We start from the raw sequence: 25,143 nt of genomic DNA, 5'->3' as shown, positions 1-25,143 counted from the left end.
CTATCGTTCCGGTGACTGCCAGGGGACTTGATCTCCCTTTGAACCGTGTGCGGTTAATTTGTCTCCATAAGCCTAATTGCTTGCCTTCCGGGATTAAGTGTGTTTTGCGGTGGTGACTGCGGGGAGACACTACAGGCCCGATTCACAGAAGCATTTTAGAATGGTCCAATCCCATTGGAAAACGCTCTGTGAATCAGACCCTGTGTTCCTGTGCCTCCCTTTGAAACACTTAGCGTGATGTAGTAACTTGCAGGCTCCATTAACTTCAGTGATCCTGACTTTTTTTGTCCGGCAGGATATCAAAGCATCATGTCACTATGCACTGGTTTGTGCAGCCAACCGTTTCAGCCTCCTGCCATTGGATCTACGTTGGACCGTGTCGAAACATATCTGTGTGGCTGAAACAGAGTCTGGCTCAGCCGGAAAACAACTGACTTTGGACGATGCCATGAGTTACAATAACAAAGCTGCCCTAGTTGCAGCTCTGAGTCAGAATGTAGGTGTTCTGAATCCCTGTGTCGCCCTAAATGTTCCAGCTTCAGTATGTGTGGAGAAGCCCAAACAAAACTGCTGCAACAGGCGCGGTCCTAAATCCATCTCTGTGTGTCCTGTTGTTAATTCCCCACCCAGATCCCCCATTGCAGGCCAATGTATAACAGATAATTTCCCAAAATTAACTGGGACAAGTACGGAAATCAAATCAGTAGTCTCTTTGAGAAAAATTTACATCATTTACCGGACACAAATGAACAGCCTAAACGATTTAAGCATTATTAATTATGCAGATTCTCTAATTCAAACCAAAGCTTGTGTGAACTCTGATAGTGTCATCCAGCAAACCTGCGATGCCTCACGCATCGGTTCTCCGACTGAGCTTACTGATTTCATTTCCCAGGAAAAGCGAAGATTGCGTTCCATTTCTTCGCTTGATTACTCGACACAACCTAGTGAGGGAGTTATTCATCACACGCTCAGAGAAGCTGATGATTGTATTAAGCTTTCCTCGTGTAGTTTGTCAGCACTCAACATGGTTTTGAGCTCTTTTGTAAAACTGTACGATAATATCTGGGACGAAGTAAAGGTTAATTCTTCCATGTTATCCATTTATGCAGAGGTTGCTTCTTCCATGTTATCCATTTATGTAGAGGTTGAAGAATTGGAGGCATGTGTTGGTCATTTAGCCATTGGCAAGATGCCATTAGGAAAATCTTTAGTACCGGAATCGGACCAACTTACTCCCTCTGTTGATATTATTGTTATTGAGGAATCTGTTAATGAAACAAAACCTGTGTCTAATGATAACCATGTAATTATGTTCCAGGCCAAACAGAAAGAGAATTGTATTGTTGTAGATAGTCATGAAAACCTTTCACAGCAAGCTACTGCTACATCTCATTTGCTAAAAAGTGGCTCCTCTGATTGCCCTATTGTTCATGGGAAAAAAACGAAGAATCAGAAATTGTGCAAGAGGCGCAATAATGGCTCTTTAAAATAGCTCTCCAATCTTTCCCTAACAGATTCGCTTAAGGCCTTCAAGAAGCCTACTAAAGGCACAGGCCTTGTATTAACTCCAGTACCGGAAGAGAGTTGTCCTGGCACTGCTATTGTAAATTGCCCTAGTATTATGGCTTGTGCATGAACTGGAGCCAAAACCTATATCTGATACCTGTGGGTCAACATTAACGCCTACTGGGGCCCCTTCTGTGGCTGGAGTGTGCTGTGGAGGCTTTCCTACACTTACATTACCCACACAAGTACAAATTGACATGGTTAAACCCTTACGAGTTGATGTGTGCATACAGACGGCCCACACTGATGCAACGTTTAAATCTTGCAGTGGTAGCCTGCCAACATCCAATTTACCGATACAGATACAACCTGAGGTGGTCAAAGCTTTAGGAGTTGATGCCTGCACGCAGATGGCTTCCATATCTGAATTAATTCCTGCTTTGTTAGATGATGTTAGTCATTTGAAAAACAAGTGTACGCAATATACAGGAAGAGTCTCTTAGCCATGCCTTCTGTAAAGACTACTTTAACTGTGAAGCCATGTGAGGCGAACGTTGTGCCCCTTGTAAACATCCCTACTCTTAATCTGAAGTCACACGAGGCGAGTGACCGGCTGTGTCACTGCGTATGTGATATGGAAACTAATTTAGGACTACAAAATATTGTTTCGAACCTTAATGCACCGCTCACTAATGCCAATGGAAAATTCATCAAGCATGTAGCCGGTAATAGTGCGGTAATAGTGAATCGGTGCATCTTCCGATCAGACTGAGTACTTTACAATATGATCATGCTCCAATTGATCAACTTAATGGGCTTGTTAAATGTGTCTGACAAAGTTCCCTTTTTTAAAGAACACAATCTTATTAATGGATTAGACACATTGAAAGGTCCGCTCTCAGGTCCATGTTCCGTCGCAAACACACAAATTTGGGTACACTTCTGTATAAAATTTACATTCCATCAGAAAGAGCATCCTCTGTCACTTCTCTCTCTCTCTCTCTCTCTCTGCGAAAAACTCACAGGGCGCTCTGTATCTCCCAGTAAACTCTATGCTCTGTCAGACTTGTGATTGCACAAAGGCTGCTGCAGTGAATTTAAAGAATGGGGCCAATGGTGAATGTGATTTGCGCAATGACATTACTAAACCATCCTATAGCAGGATGAAGTACCATAACTCCAAACCAATGTTGCAGCCACTCACAGCTGAGTCCCCTGGTGTAATATATAATTCAAACAGCTCACCACTTAAGGGCCAAAGCTTTTTACTAATGTCAAGTCTTTTAGGGGATGTCATGCCAATTTGTCTGAATCGCATGAATATTTTATTAATTTTGGCTGAGGTTGCTTCACTGACAGCAATTTCCTCTGCCGGCATTGACCGAGTTGCATTCCCAGATAAAAACGATGTGTCACGAGTGTATCTCCATTTACGTTCTAGATTGGTGCTTTACCTGATCTTAGCAGAAAGCTCAATGTTACATAACCTGGGGTTTTCTATTGAAAAACAGGACAAAGTTCCTGAGGGTGATTATATCCTCAATTCCAAGGTTGATTCCTATGTCAACTATTACAAAAGATGGAATGGAGATAAAAGTCAGTGGTGTGACAAGGAAAATAGACCACATAAACTGCAAGACCATGGCACCTTCCGGGTTTGGTCAGCGTTGATGATGAAGACGTGTCTCCAAGTGGGTGTGTGATTAATGGGGAATTGAAATTGTTTTCTTGGAACGCTAGAGGGCATGGTCATTTATACACCAACAAGGCAGTTTTAGATGAAGACAGTGTAACTGCCTAATGATTCAAGAAAACTTGCTCACTGCCATTCCTGCTCTTAATGTTTATTCTGGGTTCTTTCAAGGGGCTAAATCTCATGGAATCGGCCGACCGTACAGTGGTTTGGTCATTGCTTTACGCTCTGAATTGTGGGTTCCTTCCCGACAGATTTCTAATCTTCTGTATGGTCTCCTAGCAGTTGCATTGGATTTCCTCTCCCATTCGCTTCATGTACTTTTAATCAACATCTATTGGCACAGTGGTCAGGGAGAATTGGATGAATTTTTACAGTCCATTGTTGATCTGGTGTGTAAGTCGAACGCGAGACATGGTGCTCGACATGTTCTTTTAGCTGGTGATTTAAATGTCAAATGTTCTCCGATATTGTTTGAAGATCTTCTGGTTAATTGTAAATCTCATAATTGTTCTAATAACAAAAATGCAAAAAATGGTTTGCAATGGAGCTTCACACTTGCTTCTCTAAACTAATATCCTGTGAATGCCCAACTTGGGAATGGCGGCGATAGCCGTTACACATGGTTTCGCAGAGCTAGCAAAACCATGATTGATTATAGCTTTGTCGATCTTCATATGCTCAAACTGTGTCATAACCTTTCTATTCAGCCGCCCACATCTTGATAGTTACTATAAACTTCCCATTTTCATTCTTTGGCAACAGTCATTGGCCCTGTTGGGCTACGGGTCTCTGCTCCGGGCAATGTTATTCGCAGAACTCTTATGAGTTTAGAGAAACTATGCGTCGGTCAACTCTTGAATGGAAGCTTCATGTCTTTAATGTGGGGAATTTTGAGGGTACTATTGATGCTTTGGTCTCTGTGGCCACATATAATTTGAATCCAGCTCAGAATTTGGATCGTAAGAAACATCAACATGCTTACGATGAGCAACTTGCTCAGAAAAAAATGAAATGTGATCCATGGTAAAGTTAATTAAGAGTTATCCTATTCCCTATTGGTAACCTCATGTAAACCTTTGCATGCTGCCGGGCCCAATGGGTTTTCCAAAGACATTAAAAAACGGCCATAGTAATTGGGCTAATGCTTTAGTGATTTTATTTGACAGTGTTATCTCTACCCAATCTTACCCAGCTACCTGGCATATAGCCTCTATTGTTCTAATCTTCAAAAAAGTCTTAAGGTCTAACCCAGCAAACTACAGACCTATATCCTTGTTGGACGCAGACAGTAAGATTTTCTCTTCCATTCTTCTCCAGCACCTGGAAAATGGGCTGCTGATACGTAAATACTTTCCAAATTGCAGACTGGCTTTCATAGGGAACATTCTACCTCCCTAAATGGCCTTGTGCTTAGGCACATCCACAAATCTACCAGGTCCGCTGCCAATGATTGCACTTCTATTGCCTCTATAGACTCATCCTCAGCGTTCGATCGAGTTGATCATGCTAGACAATGGGGAAAGTAGAAAAACTGGGGGATCCCTAGCGGCCTTCTGGACACGATCATAGGTCTTCACGAAAACCCATCAATCCGGGTTAGGTTAAATAGTGAAGGGGGCATGTCTCGCCATATTCCAACACTCTCTAGCCTCAGACAGGGGTGTATCTTGGCTGCATGTCTTTTCAACCTTTATGTATCAAATGCAAATGAATATCTGAGTCCCGCTGCTGATAGCACCTGTGGGTACCCAGAAGATATCTTGGCTTGCAAACGTGGATGACTTCCTTCTTTTTTTGATAAATCCCATGTGGTGCTGATTAGACTTCTTAAATCATTTTCCATGTATGCAAGTGATAAAGGCCTTAAGATCAATCCAACCAAAATCATAATTACACCTTGTAGCAGGAGAAAGAGGTGTAAGTTGTGGTCTTGGGAAAACACTGCGATAGCCTCAGCCTCCTGTATGACTTATATCGGCTACACGTTATCCACCGCTCCTGGATTCAGTAATGGGAGACATATGCTAAACCAAAGGGCAACCATGCTGATGTCACAAGCCCTGGTGTTAAACCAAAAATATGTATTCTTTATGTTATGCCAGTTCTGAAATTTTACATTGGTAAAGCGGTACCCAAATTGATCGATGGGCAAGAATTATTCTTTGACATAGTTTTGAAATGGTTACATCTTTTGGAAGGAAAGATATGGAGAAGAATTTTGGGGGTTCGAAAATTGTATACCGCTAGCCGCAATAAGGTACGAACTGGGTCATACCTCCATCTGTGCACAGGTGGAATGCAGTCTCCTGAGACTGTTCAGGAAATTACTTTTGCCCATCCATGATTCTTGATACGTGAACCTTTAGGAGTCCATGAGTTAGACCTCCAATGGGAGTTCCATATACTATGCTAGATTCATCAAAAAACATTGTGAGGGCATTCTACATAAAATAGGCATGAATACTGACACCTTAATGTTAAATCAAATTAAGGTCAAAAATCAACTATTTGACCATGAGTCGATTGAGACCCATGAAAAATAACTGGGCTATTCTTCCATGTCACATCGCCATCACAAACATAAAAAGAGGGGTCTAACTGCATCATATCTTATTACATTTCCCGATTGTCACTACAGGAAAAAATTCTTAAAGTTCAGATGGAACTTACTGCTGACTAAAGATATCCTCCTACGTCATGGTATTATCACTTCTGAGGATGCAGGGTGCAGATTCTGCAATCTCAAGGGTACTCTGGAATCTACCAGACATCTATTGTTTTTTTGCAATTGGCTAAATGAGAAGAGGTCTCGCTACCCAAGTAAATTGTTCTCTGATAATCAATGGGTTCAAGAAATGCACATTTGGCACAGAAGCTTAAAGGATAGTTCCGGGACTTTTTTTTTATTGTCCCTACGGTTCGGCCATGTGTTTTTAAGCATAAATCGGTAGATCGTAGAAAACTTTCCTATGGACCTTACCCGACTTTTCGTCCATTAACGCACTCGAAATCAGCCGCCATTTTCTGATAATCCTATCTTTTCCCCCATCGCCCTGGCTCACCTGCTTTTGCGGCACTAAATCAAATCCCCCGCCCCTGAGCCTGACATCAGCAGACGCGTACCGCCCATTTCCCAACGCCAAAGCACGTTTCGTGTCAACAATCGCTGCGCCTCAGCTAATGAAGTGTCGCCATGGAAATGGCAGGACGCCTCTTTCCTCAATAAGTATAAACACACCGTTTCACAACACACAAGCAGCAGATTTTCCATTCATTTTTCTCTCTGTGTTACTTTGAGTATTCTGTGACTCGTTTCTGTGCTCTGGTCAGCTACCTTCGCCGCTTCTAGGCCTTGTGAACACCTGTACCATCTCTGTAAATTATTTTACTTTCTTTACCACACAATGGCTACAATAATGCCGTATATGTACGAGCCCAAGTACACCGAGGAAGAACTACTGGAAAGGCAAGCACGCGGAAACGATGGGGATTCGGACGGCAGTTGGGAGGACCAGTCAACGGATGAAGAGCCTGGACCATGTCGCATGGACGGCGTCTCCACCTGGTGCACGTGGAATCGGTGCGAGCTAATGCCAACTGAGGAGGAGAACTGCTGCTGCCGTGAAAATTCCGGGTGCTTGGCCTACATTTCGGAAGGCGAGCCAAGTCCGCAATGCATCACCGAGCTGCCAGAGTTCAGGGAAGCCTGCCTCTCACGGACCGTGTTGAGGATGATGATGGTGCTTATGCACGAACTTCGCGGCACTGTTCGTCCGCGTAATCCGAATAACGAGTAAGTATACTCTGGTTGTGATGTCAGTGATGCCACTACTATTTCATGGTCGTCTCCCACATATAAAATTACATCTACATATCATTCGAATGCATGTAAATTGGTTCCATATTGTGCATTTTCTAGATAGAATTTTTTTCAAAGCAGAATGACATTTTTTACCTGAATCGACAGTGATAAGAAAGTTTTGTCATTTTAATACAGTTTACATCTTTCATTTTCACAGGTGGTACAGGCTGGTGGCCTATCGTTGCTTCACTTGGTGGCTTCACGGGAGGCTCGGAGAGTAATACCTGCCTGTGCGGTACTTGCCATTAGACAACATTTCCCCAGCGACAGTGGACAATACCGCGGATTTTCCCTGGATGTGCTGCAACCGGAACTTTACAATGTGTAATGTTTATTATTTATGTTCAATTGAAATTAAGATCTAAAATAAAACCCAACATATATTTTAACAATGGTTGTTTTGATTTTTTAAATGAATCTAGTGTGTCTCCATTGAATAGTCTTCCTGTGCCTTGTCTTGTCACACCACATGTCTCCGGCCAGCATCCTCCCTCACGCTGGCCGCCCACCTTCAATCCACATAACCGTTGAACCCATATGCAGCAGACATACATATGTTATTTTGCGGGTTGGCATCAAGCCTCCCGTCCTTGCCTCCTCCCCCAAAAATACTTTGTTCAAGCGTTGGCAATAAAAGGTTTGTTGGATTTTATTGATACAAAACATGGTTATAGGTAAATAATCAATATGGTTGATCATAATAAATCATCCTTTTGGGCACCGGGTACAGAGATGACCCCCTCTGGCCCGTGCCGCCTTGCCACCACAGGCCAGCCTGCTGCTGACTAACTGCCTAGGCATCCACGGTCTCCAGGGTGAACTGCACCCATATATTCTCCTGGGAGGCTGAGGTATTTATAAACTCACCCCCCTGCCTTCCATGTACTAGATCCTGCAGCCTGCCTCTTACACGCAGTTAGATGGCCTCTCCTTGGTGAGGCCCTGCGGCAAATGAGTCTTGTCTGCACGACCACCGCCCCAATCCACCCCCCGCCCTATCAAAGGCAGTTCGCACCGGGGTACTTGTGCTGGCAAGTGGAGCTGTCAGGGAGCGATAAAGGCCAAGAGGTGCCAAATACCATGTACACTTCAAAGTGGTCTATAGAGCATGGGTTGTTGTTCCCATGTCTACCTCCAGGCCCCGTGTCTCCTGCCAAGCATCCCCCCTCACGCTGGACGCCCCCCTGCAATCCACATAATGCCACGACATATACACGTCATTCACAAACACACCCCTGTTTCGAATTCTTTATAACCCACTTCATATTTCTAATGAGAACTTCTTTGCGCTTTGCTAGTCAACCCGTGAAGGTGCTGGTTATCTGCTCTTAGTCTCTGTGAACTTCCGTGACCACTTCGAGGAAACTCGTCAGTTTGCAACCTGTGAACTGCTCCCTGTTCTACGACAAGAAACTACTCTGATCCCTGCATCTAACTGTTTGTTCGTCAAGGTAAGGCCATGTACCATAATCATTTTGCGTCCAATTTCTTTTCGTTCAAGACAGTACATGCAAGGAACTAGTCACATGTTCTGAGTTTAGTGAAATTATTTTTCTATTTTTTTAAAGTTATTCAAATACTTATCCGCATGTGAATAACGTGTATAGTTCCAAGAACCAAAACGAACCTTGCATTGAACCTTTTATGTGTCATTTTATTTTTTAACACATTGGTATTCATAGAGAATTGTTGATCTTTACTTTTCAGAACTTTCCACAATGCCTGCCTGTTCCATTGGCGGTTGCCCTTCGAAGACTCATAGTAAATCTGAAGGTACTATAATGCATGTTTTCCCTAAGACAATAGATCAGATAAGAGAATGGGTCCGATATTGCGGATATCCACCGTCTGAGCTTGAAAGTAGAGTCCTAGAAGTCTTTGCGGACAAGAGGGGTGATCGATACCGCATCTGCAGCAGGCACTTTACCTCTGACATGTACTCCATATCATTGCTAATAAAGAAGAACACACCGCGAGCGAAGCGAAAATTGCTCTCAACCGCTATTCCCACTCTATTCGTCCACATCCCTCCACTGGTGAGTCAAGTTTACGTATTTATCTCTCGGCCTTGCGGTAGTGTGTAGCATTAGCTAACAATAATTTCCCCATTTATGTATCCACTCAATATGAAGGCGGAAGATTCTCCATCCGTGTCGTTATTGCAGTCATCAGCCACTTCAAGCGCCTATCGGGTAATCTTACTTAGCTATTCTGCCACTGACTTGTTTTAGGCATGTAAATCAATAGTTTTAATTTATCATGTGATTATTTTACCTAATGGTACACCCTTGTACTCGTCCTCTAGTCTTTCTTTTCAGTTATAATTATTGTTATCCAAAATAATGCAAGTACTGTCTTTCAGGGAGATGCTGAGGAGTCCAACGCATTGACGACAACCGTTGATGTCACTCAGATGCTCGAGGTACGTTTCCGGACAGTTCCATCGATAGAGATCATCAGATCTTGCATTCTTGTAGCGTGATTGTTACACAAAATGTTTCTTTCGTTTTTAGCCATTGATATGTCCTTCTGTCGTCGCCCTCCTATGTGTCTTCTTTTTTCAATATTGTGTTCATTACTAATGAAAGTCCTATGTTTCAGGGAGTCGATGGAGCATTAGTCCAAGAAGAAGGGGGAGCATGCAGTTACAGGTCGGCGCAACAGCTTGCAGAAGTGTGCACCGCAGTTACATCGTCCCTTGATGTTCTTATGCATTTCGAGGTATGAATACTGACAGTTCGATCAAGCGAAATCATATGACGTGATTACATCCGCTATACTTCCTTCTTTATTAACGCAAGTACTATGTTTCAGGGAGATGACGGAGCTTCTTCTACAAGAACATCACCCCTAGTAGTTGATGCAGATCTCTGGGTGGTGACACTTCCAACGATCGAGCAAATCGAATCATATTTAGATATCCATTATTTATTTTAGACAACTGATCATTTGTGCAGGTCTATTTAGATGAGCCGTTGACGCCTGCACAAAGTGTATTGTCTTTTTAACAAAATAGAAAACCATACTAATGCAATTACTGTGTTTCAGGGAGTTACTGAAGCGTCATCTTCAATAATATCATCAATGGAAGTCTATGCGGAGCCCGAGGTATGGATCTTGACAGTTCCATCTAACTAGATCAACAATGCGTGAATAATTGTCGTTTGAATGTTCTACACAAAGCGTTCATTCGTGTTTTGCTATTGAGATGTACGTGGGTATTGGTCCCCAAGTACATTTTGTGTTTTCAATATTATTATACATACTAATGAAAGTTCTATGTTTCAGGGAGTCGATGGAGCGTCAGTGCGTGATGGATGTGCTTATCATGAAAATATAGTCGTTGCAGCGCAAGAGGAAATGGAGACATGCACACACGAGTCGGAGCAACAGCGTCCCGATGTTGAAGTTCGAGGCAAGAAAGTTTCAAAGAAAAGAAAGCAAAAGAAGGTTAGTGTCCTGGTCACTATATTATGTTGTTTTTCACTGTTAATAGTTCAATACTGTAAGTTGTGTTTAAACTGAACATCCCTTTTCCAATCTGTCCTCCAGTTGCGAGTGGGTGTACGAACTAGATCTACACAGACAGTGAAGCGAACGAGAGATGTTGCTTGTCAAACCTTTTGGCAGGGACTTGAGACTGGAGATGCATCGTGCCAATGGGAAGAATATGAAGTGATTAACAACGGAGCTATACCACATCCAGCCATTGATAGTGAATGTCCTCCTGGTAGTTCGGATGCAGTCGGAGATCAATTCACAGAATCCACACCCGCAAAAACTAAGACCGCGAGAAAGTTGAAGAAATTGTTTTATTCACCCATCGCCGGAGAAGGAACAGATGTTGCAATGGAAGAGAATGAAGTGGACGACAATGAAACACCATCAATATCACTGAACATAGCGGAAGACGATATCAGAGATTCTACCTTTCATGTGAGTGACATGTCCTCAACGTTACAGGCCGAACCAGCTGGGATGCAGAGTGACAGTATAAGGAAAGAGGCCAAATTCATTGTATTCGATAGTTGTTTGATTGATATTATTATTCGGATGAAATGTGGGCATTCGGTTGGTGGGGAAGTATGTGGGGAGCCATTGATTAATGTGACTCGTGCAATTCGAGGCACTAACCTTAAAATACATGCCACCTGTACAAAATATCATCCTTTCTCATGGTCTGCACAACCCATGCTGGGGCAACTGCTAGCAGGCAATCTACTTTGTGCAGCGGCTGCACTTTTTAGTGGTTCAAGTTTTAAAAAGTTAGAGTCTTTCTTTCAGTTTGTGGGAATCCATTTCATTGCGAAAACTCAGTTCTACAAATACCAAACCGATTATCTATTTCCAGCCATTAGCGAAGCTTGGAGAATGGAAAAAATGTCTATTGATAGTACATTCGCGGGCAAACGGTTCAGGCTAGCCGGTGATGGACAGTGCGACAGCCCAGGATTTTCAGCCAAGTACTGCACCTACCACTTTCAGGACATGGAAAGTAAGAAAATTGTGAGTTCGGTGGTCGTGCAGGTGTCACAAAGTACATCCTCAGTGGCCATGGAGAAAGTTGGCTTTGTAGCATCATTGCAAGAACTACAATCGCGGGGAATGGTGATCGACCTGATAGCCACGGACAGACGCGTTTCAATTGCCAAGACAATGAGAGAAGAGTACAAAAATATAAATCACCAATTTGACGTTTGGCATCTTGCAAAAACAATCAAAAAAATGTCGGCTGCAGGTAAAAAAAAAGATATGCAAGGTATTTCACACTGGTCCAAGTCAATCAGCAACCATCTTTGGTGGAGCTCAAAAACATGTGGAGGGTCGTTGGAAATCCTACTGGAAAAATGGCGGTCAGTAATGCTACACTGTAGCAACGTTCACCGCTGGACCACAAACCAACATTTCCACAATTGTGAACATGGCCATTTGTCCACAGAGGAGGCACGGAAGAAGAAGTGGTTGATTCCTTCATCACCCACTCACAAAGCCATTGAAAAGATTGTATTTGATAAAACTATAACAAGAGATTTGAGGGGACTCACGGAATTCTGCCACACAGGAGATTTGGAGGTGTTCCACAATATGTGCCTAAAGTACAGGCCAAAACGATTGCATTTTGGCATGGAGGGCATGATAAATCGGACTCTTCTAGCGGTCTTGGCACATAACCATAATGTTGGCCGTCAACAAAGTAGGACGACCGGAACTTTAGGGACGCTTTGCTACAATAAGGCCTTCACTAAAAGAAGTAAACAATGGGTGATCAAACCAGTGTTTCAGGATATGCAATATGAGTTTATTGAGAGACTTATTGTTGATGTCCTAGATAGGCACATACATGGAGTTGTGAACGAACCTGTGCAGGGGACAACTGCATTGCCACCCAACATTGCCTCTGTTCCATGTCCACCTAAAGAAGAGCTCATTGAGAAATACACATCACGGTTTAAATGATTGTAATTTGATTGTCTGTTCTCTCGAGTCTCCTCATGTCGCAGGCCCATTGAATATGTGTAGCTATGTATTGTGTAAATAAAAGTGATTGCTCTGCGAGTCCTGTGAGATGGCCTTACACTGAATGTAGCTAACTAGGAATGTGTGCTCGTTCAAAGTGAAGGTCAGCTGCTTTGATTTTTTTCTCGGGTGCCGGAATGGCCCACGACTCAGTTTAAGGTTCTATTGTTATTTGACCTTGACAGGCCGGGACCATCCCGAAAGACTTCTTTTTGGGGGGTGTGGGGCAATAACGTAAGAAACGATAATTAATATAATTTCAGAAACGAAAGCCATTTAATGTTCGTTCATTAGAAGAAATAACGTCGGCATAGAACGAGTGGTATTTCGGGGCTGCCCTACGCACAGACACAATGGAAAATGCAAATATAATGTAAGTAACTCTTTAGATGAGTTTATACCGCAATTTAATTACTATACAGTAGCTTTAAAGACGGGTTAAGTTGTACTTGTTCGTTCTATGTGGCATATTGTTTTGTACAGCGCACTATCTTGAGGAGAACCATCTCCTTTTACGGAAGCACCTCAAAACCTTCCTCTTTGCTTCTGCTTTCTCTCTCCCTCTCCCCTGCTACAACTGGTCCACTGTCTGCGACCTCGGTCCTGGGCCCTTCCACTCTCCACCTGCACTGCCTCCCTGTCAACCCCTGCACTGGGGGACTGTCTCAGTATCCTACAGCCCCCCCTTGACGTATAATACCCAGTTGCACTGTCCTAGCTATGAAATAATTTCCCGACCTAATATATAAAATGAATAATTTTAATAAAGATCTGACGGTGAGACTTATTTCATTTTTTATGTTTTTAAAACAGGTACATCCTTCATTATTGTATGTGTCACGAGTACCAGACACCGGCGGATGGCTTTTATAACCGCCAGTTGCTTCTCCGCGTGAACAACGTTACCACCCTGACCATTTTATGGGACAATCGCCAAGTACAAGTATGCCCTTAAGCGGTACTAACGGCTAGATGCAACATACAGACCGTTGTGGTGGCCTAGTGCCTCGTTGTTGGAACAGCCATGCGATTATCAGTGCGACCGAAGAGCTTATTTTATCGTAAACCAACACCCTGTGTACTGCACACGAACATCGCTTGCCTCAAGACGAACTATTTTGGATCGAGAGCAAAGAAAAATGCAAATCGCAGAATATTCTCTAAACATTTGATGTCCAATAAATGTACTTTGCCAAATGGACAATCTTGCCGTTTGCTTTTAAACCACAGTTTCATATTCCGAATTGTGGCGCTGTATTGTGAGATGATCTAAGACCCTGTGTACAGCAAAGGAACATCGCGTGCCTCAAAACGAACTTTTTGTAACGTGAGCAAATAAAAATGCAAATCGCTGAATATTCTCTAAACATTTGATGTCAAATAAATGTACTTTACCAAATTTACAATCTTGCGGTTTGATTTAAAAGTACAGTTTCATATTCCGAATTGTGGCGCGCTGTGTTGTGAGCTAATCTGTGTTGGTTTCCGGGTTCTGTGTGTAGTCGCGTAGAAGACGCCTGGGCGCGTTTGCCTACGCAGCACTGTCACGTCACGGATAGAGGCGGGGAATATGAATGTTTTGATAAAGTCTGTTTCAGGGGCGGGGGATTTGATTTAGTGCCGCAAAAGCAGGTGAACCAGGGCGATGGGGGGAAATGATAGGATTATCAGAAAATGGCGGCTGATTTCGAGTGCGTTAATGGACGAAAAGTCGGGTAAGGTCCATAGGAAAGTTTTCTACAATCTACCGATTTATGCTTAAAAACACATGGCCGAACCGTAGGGACAATAAAAAAAAAGTCCCGGAACTATCCTTTAAGCAGCAGTATTCTCTGATACTATAGCAGTTGCTGCCTTTTTTTAATCCCTGAAAGTATGTGAAAGATACCTTATGCTGACAGGTGCTATGTATTCTCTGGCAATAATGCTCTTGTTTGACTTGTGGTTCATTTATTTTATTGATAAATCTGTCTCCTTTTTTAAGTTTTATTAATTTTCTTTTTCTTGATATCTAGTGTTTCAATTGTCTGTTTGACAGCATGATTATGCTTTTTTGTGCATATTTATTTTGTACTCTTATGGTTTGTCATGTGTTATATGATTGTTAACATGAGCTATTATGAATTTCCTCTTTGATGCAAATATTTCCTGTTTTAACTTGTGTCTGATTTTATGAGTTTTTTTCTGTATGATATAGTTGCTTATTCACTATTTTTTAAAGTTTATTTGAACCAGATACAATAAAAAAAATATTATATTCTCTAGGTTTGAGCTCCCACTGCTCTACTAATGGCGATGACGTCCAGATTCCTGCTTTGAAGGACCAGCCCACTCAGAAATATTTGCTTAGAAATGTGTTCACTCTGGAGGCCCACAGAGGATCCACAAAAGGCTGCACTCGGAAAGTATGGTTTATTTACGCAGAAAAGGTAAACAAAGGGACAAGAACAACAAAACACAGTAACTCAAAGCGAGTTTCCCAAGAGTTACGATCCCTAAAAGTCTATCAGTCCATTTTGGGTTTTCTATGGGTTCCTAAACCCATCTGACAGCCTGGATTATGCCACAATTTGCTGTGTTAGTCTGGTCATCTCTTTGACCAACTGATGGTCAATGAGTTGAACAGACTCACTAGGAGAAGCTCCAAAATATACCAACTCAAGCCATAGGTGCAGGTGCCCCCTTGGGGTAAGTTGGAGCCAGGCCCCCCTTAGAGAGTGGGGAGTCGGACTGGGCCTTGGTATGGCCTGTCCTCCATTTTGGATGGCCGTTTCCCCATTTCTATCACAATATGCGCTGCCTATGCAGGAACCAGCACTCCTGTTTCTTCAGCACGAGTACTGCATGTTAGAAAACCCTTTGGTAAGCAGTGCGATGAGCCAAGAATGAGATGCGGACACAGAGGACTTACAGTGAGTGCAATGAACTTGTATTCAAAATAAAAGCGACTTGGAAAATGCCTCACTATCCCTTCTCTACGAAGTAGTTCACTACCTCAACCAAAACGAAGGGTCTGTCCGGTGTCGAGATGTCCAAAGCAAAATGTCCTGTGTATGAAATCCTATCTGAGCCCTCACATTCTAAAAGTAACTCTAAGGTGTTGAGAGTATTGCCTTTTGGCCTTGAAAGTACCCCAATATTCAAAGGAAAAGTAGAACTCCAACGCAATATTCCAGATAGATAATGTTCCCTATGAGGGTCTCCTCCCCCCATGTGGTCCTCACTCATGTAGCCGCACCCAGGGTCAGGATCAGGTATCAGCTGCCGTCCCCTGGCCAGATGGAAAGAGGCTACGTCTGGGAAAGGAATGATGACATCATCAGATTCATCACAGTGGTTTAAAACTCTGAAGATTCAGAAAATGCTAGGTCATGGCAAATGTGTAACACTGAATTTCCAGTGAGGGAATGCTCAATTGGGAGACAAAGAATTGGTAGGTTTGTGAACTTGCAACACTGTGTCAAGTACAGCTCTCTGGAGCTCTTGGGGGGCCTTGCTGACAGTTTGTATCAGAAAAAATAATTCTAATGTCCTGTAAATAAAAAACGACCCTGGTTAAAGTGGAGCGTTTGTTGTTTGTTCTGGTCGAAGTGGGCGGGAGCGATGCTCCTCTACCTCTTTTAATTAAGTTTTACCGTTCCTATACTTTTATTTTAAAAAGAAACCGTTCCGGAACGGTTTTGTTTTAAAATAAAGGTGTAGGAAGAGGTTGGAACTTGCACTTTCAGTGCGCTGTACATGACGTTTCCTTGTAGAGCAGGCACATGTGTTTTGGGTTTTTTTATTGTACATGGGAGGGGGCGCGGCGATGGGGTCTGTGGGGAGCGGTGCCGGCCAGTAGGGAACATAGTTCCACTACTTCTATTCGTACACTTCGACCACTGGGCTTTGGGTCTGCTTACTGAGAGCTTTGGGCTCGCCCAGTTCGGATGGGATCTATAGAAGGGGGTTTTGTGACTCTCCCCTGCCACACAATGGGGGATTAAGGGATAGTGACCAGGGGGTCCTCCCCATACCGCTCCTGGGCCCATCACCCTTTGGCTCAGAAGACACCAAAGTCTCCAGAGTCCAAATGTAGGTCAGCAGAACCAGGTGGGGCACCTTGTGATAGTTTGTAAGAGCACCCTTTTGTGACAGACTCAAAGCTTGTGGTAAAGGTCAAAGATATCCTCAGAGAGGTGCATGTTTGAAAAATACGTTATGAGCACAATCAGATATTTAAATGCATTCATACAAAAATGTAGTGGGGCCATAATAAGAGACATTTCATGTAATCAACAGAATGAAGCGAACAAGAGGCAGACATTTTCCAGAGAATGGGGGTCTTCATTTGCATCTTTGGGGTGGAGGAGTTCAGGAGAATGAGTAAATATCCCTTAATAGAAGCGGGTGATAATCAGAATTAACGTTTTCCACAGATTTGTGGAAAGGTTAACAGCTAATCTAGTTGAATGAAAACTGCAGATCCAAGCACAGGTCAACAGTAGCGTTGATGGGTCAACTAGAAAGCAGGGTATGCCCAGTGGTGGATCCCTTGCTCGTTGCACCATAGGGAACCAAGCTGCACCTCACTGAGGAGGCCCACCCAAGGCCGAAACATGTCTGGGGATGCTTGTGTTTCGGTGCAGAGGGGACCTGGCCTAGCAGTTCGGGCAGGGCTACTCCCATTGGTGGCAGTACCTGAATGATTTGTATGCGGCTGGACCCCTTTTGCAATGGCGCAGACGGGATAAAAAACGGTGGTGCGGAAGGTTGCCCAGAGCAATGCCAGTGGTTTAGATTAATTCAAAACTTTCCACCCATCACTTGTTTGGTTCAGAAATTCATAGGCCGGCATTTTCCTCTTCCCTGGCATGCTACATTTTGAATTTCGTGGCCGCCCCTAGAGAAGCATCTCCTTTGTGGGTAAGTACAGGGGTCTCGGATAAGCTCTATACACTAAACAAGACTCAACACTACCATCAAAAGGAAATAATCTGGATCTCGCCACAAATCATCTTACCATTTCCAAATGTCAGAGCTACCAACTTACTCCAAGTCATGAAATGAATTGTCCGTCATTCCCAGTGAATCAAATGAACGCCAACACATTCCAAATGGACGCCCAATTCTCCTATAATGGCAATTCTAAGCTATAGGGGACCCATCTCTTTGATATGGTGCCAGGCCATGTGTCCCTCTTTGAAAGCTGTGGGTCGAAGCATTGCAACATATCCAGCCTTGAGAAGACGGCTCCTCAAAGAAAAATCATAATAACAGACCTCAGGTTATTGCATTTCAAGTCAGAGTACCCCACCCAGTCCTCTTTTTAAATTCTGTACATTCTGGTACTTATACCATTGCTGCTTTTCCCCCAGGTGATAAAACAAGGACTAACAAACATAGAACGCAAATACAAACAGGAATACATGTACCACGAACATCGGTCATGGCACAACTTTAGATCCATAAAATACTAATCATGTGTTTTATAGAATATGTGCTACCATTGCTTTATCGCTCAGTAGCACAGTAAACAATAGCTATAACTGCAACCTAGGACAATGATACTCATCAAAGAAAGTCTAGGTTGGCCTGCCAGAAATTCCTTCCATTGACCTGTAGGCCACACCCTGGTCTTGAAAGCAGAATGTTATCATCAAATTAGCAATATACAAAGAGAAAGGGTGTTGGACAGAAGACAGGAAGAGGGGACCGGTTAGGAGAGGTAAAGCAGGAGAGAAATAAGGGGTTGGAAAGTCAGGAGAGGGGTACACTAGGGAAAACAGACAGAGGAAGAGCAATTGATTGATGGACAAGACAGGAGGGTTTACTGAAATGATAGACGACGAGGCAGCAATGGACAAAAAGGGTATTCATTTAGAAGGCAGAAGAGTGGAGAGGTGAGAAAGAATAGAAGTGAGCAAAATGGGAAAAAGACAGGAGTGAAAATATGGAAAGGTTTGAGAGGTCAAAGGAGATACAGCAGAAGGGGGTGCACAGGATAGACAGAGGTTGGAAGGGAACAGCAGGATATTAAAGAGAAGGCAACAGGAGGTTGAAGAGAAGGTGGTTGCAGCACAGATTAGCCATAGATGAAAGACGGAGAAGGGTTGTTGAACGCAGGATGGGGTAGAGATGAAGGCCATGTGAAAGAGACAGCAGTTGGAAGGAATCAGTAGAGTGGTGAGGAGACAGACGAAAGAGGTAAGAAGAGGCAGGAAAGGCGAGCAAGATTTAGAATCCAAGGTAGTAGACAATGGGGAGGCAAATTAGGAGCTACAAAATGGCGCAGCTTGGGCCTGCAGGGTTGTTTCTCCTCTTACCTATTTGTGCCATAAGTGCCCTCCAGGAATCCACTGGGAGAGGGTAGGTGGTTTGCAGGAGCTCCAGGTCAGCAGGCGCAATCTCTCCCGACACCGAGCATTCTTCTGGGATACCGTGCACTGCATTGGATCGAGGGTCTCTGAGGAAAGAGAATGGTGGGCAGCATGAGGCAGGTGTGAGGGAAATGAGGCAACAGGGAAAAGTAAGGGGAAGATGGGAGGAGAGGGAGAGCATGCAAAGACTGTGAAAGGAGAAAATAGTGAAAGTGAGAATGAAAGGTTAAGGATGAAAGCAGGTTAGGAGGGAAAGCAGGTGAGAGGGCAGAAAAGGGCAAGAGTGAGGAGTTTGAGAAGAATGGAGGCAACAATTGGTGAGGAAAAAAGTGAGATAACAGGGTGTAGGAAAAGGAACACAAAGAAAAGGGCGATATGGAATAAATGAGGGAACAAGAGAAGAGAAAGGGGTAAAAAAGAGGCAAACACAGAGGTAAATGCGATTATGGAGACACAGAGAAATTGAAGCTGCTGTGGAAAGTCCTGTGAGTAAAGCCCCAGACATTAGTTTCTGTGTCTGATTGGTTCTTCATGTGTGTTCATCTTTGAGTGCGTGTTGGAGAATATCCACATGTAAGTGTGTGTAGGGAAGTGTCTCTGCATCTGTGTTCGTGTTTGTTCTTGTGTGTGGGTGTGTTTGTCGCTGTGCTACATGCCCCTTCCCAAACACGTTTTTCTCTGTTCCAGTGTCTTTTACTATCCGCCGAGGCCCATCATTAGGGTGCATCATTTATGGGAAGGGCTGAACATAGGGGAGTCGGTCCTGGCAGCAGAGGTGGCCCCACATCTCGGCTGTGCGTATTTGTGGGAAGCGAATGGAAGGGCAAGGCACCCTGATAGGAAGGTAGGGAGTGGGTTCTAGAAAATGAACCCTCCTGTGCTGAGCTCTGTGTATTTGTAGACCTTTTTTCCCCTTGTTCTTTGCAAGGTCACAGGGAGGAAGGGGCAAACCCAATGCCCCTTATGGAAAATTTGTAGAGAACTCCTGGTTACCTTGCAGTTAGATGTGGTATGTTAGACCCTTGTAAATAACTAGGATCTCACGCAGGTTGCTGTGTCTTAATAGGCGATTTTATTGTCCATGGTGTGGACACATAGTTAGAAAGGGGTGGTCAGCCAAATCATGGACAATAAAATCACATATTAAGACACAGCAACCTGCGTGAGATCCTCGTTATTTACAAGGGTCTAACATACCACGTCTAACTGCAAGGTAACCAGGACCTCTCTGCACCCTGCTATGAAGTTCCCGGTTCTGAGGCCAATGGGCTACCATTTGTATTACTACGCACAGTGAATCGTCTAAAGCAAAAGAGTTCCTCAACTCAGCACAGAGTCTTAGAAGCAATGCAGACAGACGGGCAGTTAAGCTCCAGGCAAACCCCTGGGTGGGCAAGATGGGAAATCCCATGTTGCCAGCCAGTCCTCTGATCACGCAGCGTTTATTGGGCGGGGGCACTCTGAAGATAACGGAGCAGGTCACGCCTTAGCCCAGATGGCATTACCTTTAGAGAAGGTTTCCTGGAAAGAGGGTGACAATCAAAAAGAGCAAAGGGGGTGAAACGGCAAAAGTTGAAGAGGAAAGGAAGGGGAACGGATGCAAACAAAGTAAGCATTGGCAAAGCCAACAGTTTGGACTGTTGTGTTGGGTATGGGATTGGGCTTTTCTATGAACTGATAAAAAGGTACTACCTGGCCATAAGACTGCAACAGCTGGAAAATAGATGATTACCTGGGCATATGATGGCAGTGTCTGGCAAATGCCTATATAATGCCTCAAGCCAAACTGTTGGCTTTGTCGTTGCTTGTTTTTACAGGACTTCAGTGTATGGAAGCAAAATAAATCAAGTGGCGTAAGACACACTTGGTTAAAACATTTCTATTACACCAGTAGACATTTGCAGCTGTAAATAAACCATTAACTGCCAGCAGACTGCCCAGAAATAACAGTGAAAAGCTAAAGTTTGAGGTTATCTCTCGATGAAGGGAACTTCAAGATCCTACGAGCATGTTTTTTTGGGTAGTGAAGCGAAAGTAGGGGGTGTGAATGGCCACAGTGATTAGTCAATGGGTGGGTAAATCACCTAACAACACTCTCAAGCTTTGTGCTCCGCCTCTCATGTCCTCTCCTTCTTACCTGTACTCAAATGCAATAGTTTTGGCTTATAGCTGGTGCTTAAGCAACACTTAATAGCCCAAACTAAAAAGAATGAAAGTGAAGAGGTGGTTGGAAAGGGGGGATGGATAACATATTTAAGGAAAGGAGATGAAATAAAAAGGAAGTGGGGTAAGCAGGTGAAATGGAAAAAAAACAAGAAACGTTCACTGTAGTTTAAGGGAAAGGATGTGAAGAGAGGAAAGGGGAAGGGAGGTAAGTGGAAAGATTTGTGAGGGAGTAAAGCCAACTAAACCAATGAAGAGAGAAGAGTGCAAGGAAAGAGGCAAAGGAAACATGTGCAAAGGAAAGGTTAGCATAACATTGTGATGAGCCTTTCTCCTGTCTAACACACATGCCAGTAGATACGCTACTTCTCTGTCCATTGCCCCAGCCAGTACACAAGTCACATTTCCAGTGCATTAAGTGGGATGCGAAATCGAGGTGGCGCTCAAAGAAGGGTGCATGGTCTGAATGGTGGGCATGGCCTGAAGGTGCGCTGCATGGCTCAAAGAATACACCATTAGAATCTGTAAACATGTCCTTTATGTCACTCAGCAGGGTCTCAGATTGCATGGTTTGCATCCAGTCTGCATATTTATTTCCCTGGGATGTGTAAAAGAATCACTTTCTCAAAAAAGTATGATGCAATTCCCATAAAACATGGGGCAGCGTGGAATAAATAGGTTACAATGATACCACAATAAAAATCAGCAATTCTAAAAAGAAGCGTAATCAATGCAAAATGTCATCAAGAACATTAAGCAAAACATTAAGCAAAACCTCTGCATTTCATCGAACCTATCCCTCTACCCCCTGGAGAATCACTGGGTTGCCCGAGTTTAGAGGTATTAGAGTTAAGATACCAGGAGAGCACTTTCCTGTAAGGATAATTTTACAAACATTACCATTTGTTGCAAGCCAACAGGAGGTTCTTGGGCTAACAACTTTCTTTCTGCGCCCCGATAGCCTACAGAATCAAGTGAGCGGAGGAGAGGAATTGACCATCTCCTCCTAAGCCCGCTAAACAGGGGGCAGAAAAAAAGTGTGCTCCATTTTCCTAGTATCCTGCGGCGCATAGGCAGAGCCATTCGGATACAGATGACTCGTTGAAGTGTCTAGGTAGGGTACCTTTAAAGGGCTACTGGTTAAGACGCAATATAGTGAAGATCACTCGGTCATGAGTTAATGGTCACAGCGATTGATGGTATGTTCCGTTATGGCCAAGTATTGAGCTACAGTGGGCCTATTGATATCTTTCTCCCATCTGTCAAATAATCTGGCTGATTAACACACTTTCTTTTATGCTATATGTCGTGTGTGTATGTGCCAATTTCTCCCGGTGCAAGGAACCAGGACTCTATAGCAACCTTGCACAATTTGAATTTCATTAGATTAAGCCGGGAAATGTTTAATGGTTGAGTCAACCGGAATGATTAATCCTCTTCAAGCCGGTTTCCAAAGAGTACCAGTACGATAGACCACAGCTTCTGGCGTTATCTAATCCTGAAGAAATACACTTCAGAGCCAGGGTCTATGCAGTTTTTGTAGACCTAAGGACCGCCTTCGACTGTGTCCCAAGGAACCTCATTGGGCAGGTGTTGGCCAGCTAGAATATCCCCACCAATCTGCTGCCCTCAATTCAATCTCTATACACGATCAAAAAGGCATCAGTACGTTGGGGCCTAGGAGGAGAGCCAAAAGAGCCCATCGACATGCAGAGAGGTGTACGGCAAGGGTATGTATTGGCCCCGTTCCTCTTTAGTTTACACATCAATGAGGTAATTGAGGAAGTGGTAACGCATAGTCTTGACCCACCAAAAATAGGTAAAGCTAAATTTCCTGCACTCTTTTTCGCTGATGAGGCAGTGTTTTTGGCCATATCCCCAAGGGGGCTTAAATATACTCTGGCAAACCTTACAGGGAAGTGCAAGGAGCTACGCCTGGATTCAAATAAGGGAAAAAATAAAACATTGGTGTTCAGGCAAAGACTAGTTAGACCTGTAAAACCTCACTTCTGCTTCTTTCTTCTCCTTGCCCCCCTACATTGGAACTCTACCTCTTTCTATCCACTCCATTCCCACCTATTCCTCCTTCCGTGCCTCCTTGAAATCACTCCTTTATTCCCCACCGTGACACCTTCTTCCCTTTCACCTCTCTCTCTCTAGTACCCCCTCATAGTTCTCCTTACCTTCCCCTTCTCTCCTAAGTCCTTCTCTCCTGCCACTGACTCACTTTTCTCCTTACTCTCTCACCCTCGTCCCTTCCTTCCCCATTTCCTCCTTTCTTCTTCATCCTCATTTGTAAATTGTCCTTCTTACTGCTTTATGGGTTTGATTCACACATATTGTTGTTTGCTTCTACAGTTTTTGTTGGATGTAGTCTTGTTATTTATCTGTAAAGCGCTTTGGGTTAAAACACTATATAAATAAAATAAATACAAATACATAGATGATGACGGAACTGCACTCAAACAGGTATCAATTTATGATTAACTAGGCACTACATTTTCTGAAAATGGCCTATGAACACACCAAGCAGCTGAAGCCACTGCAACCCAGGAAGAGTACAGTATAGGCATCGGGCGATTCCATTACAGCCATAGCAGCGGTTCAATCACCTCAGCCCGTCAGTTATATAGGCTTCAGGTTCTCACTTCATCCCCCCACAGAGCTGAGCTCTGGGGGGTACACTGGTGTACAATCCATGAGCATTGTCAAAAATAAATTCATAAAATTGCTAAAACCTCAATCAACCCTCTCCACACTCCTCTCAAACGCTAACTATACAAAACCACACCTCTTAAACAGCAGCAATCCACACACACTTCACCAAACCGCAACAACAAATGTACCACACAGAGCCTTACACAACAGCACCCGATGGACTCCGACTGGATACCGCACCAGAAGACTCCGCGAACAGTGTTAACCGAACTGAAGGTGCCAATAGCACATCAAGCTCCTACCCCCCTTTCTTTCATATCCGCCAGAGCTCCAGGGGACCACTACGGTGGTGGTAGTGCATGGTATAAATATCCTTTAACATTAACAAAATGCTAATGATGGGCACACCCAGTGCAAGTCTACGTATGGAATGTGACCTCCAGTCGGTTGAAGATTTCATTACACTGAAATCCCTATTGTATTGAGCTGGAATTTGGACTTTACTGAGCAACAAGTATTGTTGCATGTGAAGTCTCTGGAAGGATTGATGTCGCTCCCGTGGATCAAACACGTGAAACTCTGGTGGGCACCAGAAGCAACGACTAGAGAATCTAAAGGGCTGATCAAGCGAGCGAGTATAGAATTGACTCGACGCTCAATGGAGAACGCATGTGACAAACTCTGCATAGGTTTTAATATACAAGGCTTAACCTGTGTTTTAAAAAAGAAAACAAACACATGATGACATGCATAATTTTGGCTTATTGTTTTATTCAATTGCTTTTAATCTTAACCCTGAGTTTTTCTGATTCTTTTAATGTCTGTTATCATGTGTGATTGCATTTGGTAACTCGTATGGCTTATGCCACAAAGTTTGTTTTTGTTAATTAACATAACTGATTGGCCCAAACTTCATTAACCAGGGAATGCAGCAGGAATTCTGTATTCTCTGTCCAGATCTTAGCCCTGAGTTTGACAACTCTTAGCAAGACCAGATCCTTAAAGGAACAGGATGTTCAGTTGGGAGTGCACAATCAGGTTATTGGAGGACCTGGGCACACCAAGTAATGTTTTTAGGAAAAGACGTTTTACTTCAAAAGTTAGCTAGCAGCCTGGATATGGCTAACTCAGTGTTTGCCATTACAACCGTGTCATCTGCTAATAGGAGTAGTGGTGTTGGGCAATCCCTAATTTTTAGGATGTCACATCACTGAACTGAGGTTTTATCTATCCTATGCATTTATGTATAGGATAGATAAAAGAGCAACCAGGATGCAACACTGTCTAACTCCTCGGCTAATAGCAAACAATTTAGTTCTACAACGTCCCTATTAAATCTGACCCAGGTCTCGTTCATACAAAATGCAACTATACAGGCA

The 25,143-nt window shown here is 43.5% G+C and overlaps 1 protein-coding gene across 2 annotated transcripts in view; it reads right to left on the bottom strand.

The window, feature by feature from the left end:
• NGEF (neuronal guanine nucleotide exchange factor) overlaps window positions 1-25,143 on the bottom strand; it is a 1,047,721-nt gene that overhangs the window by 425,173 nt on the left and 597,405 nt on the right. For both annotated transcript variants that reach the window (XM_069617894.1, XM_069617895.1), the window contains one exon: window positions 18,890-19,029. In XM_069617894.1, coding sequence (XP_069473995.1) covers window positions 18,890-19,029 — 140 coding nt within the window. The remainder of the gene's footprint in view (window positions 1-18,889; window positions 19,030-25,143) is intronic.

The sequence above is a fragment of the Ambystoma mexicanum genome, chromosome 10 (assembly GCF_040938575.1).
Source record: "Ambystoma mexicanum isolate Mex_15411 chromosome 10, UKY_AmexF1_1, whole genome shotgun sequence".
In the NCBI taxonomy this organism is placed as follows: Eukaryota; Metazoa; Chordata; class Amphibia; order Caudata; family Ambystomatidae; genus Ambystoma; species Ambystoma mexicanum.
The sequence above is the reverse complement of the archived record's forward strand: the minus strand, read 5'-3'. Positions and strand labels throughout refer to the sequence as shown.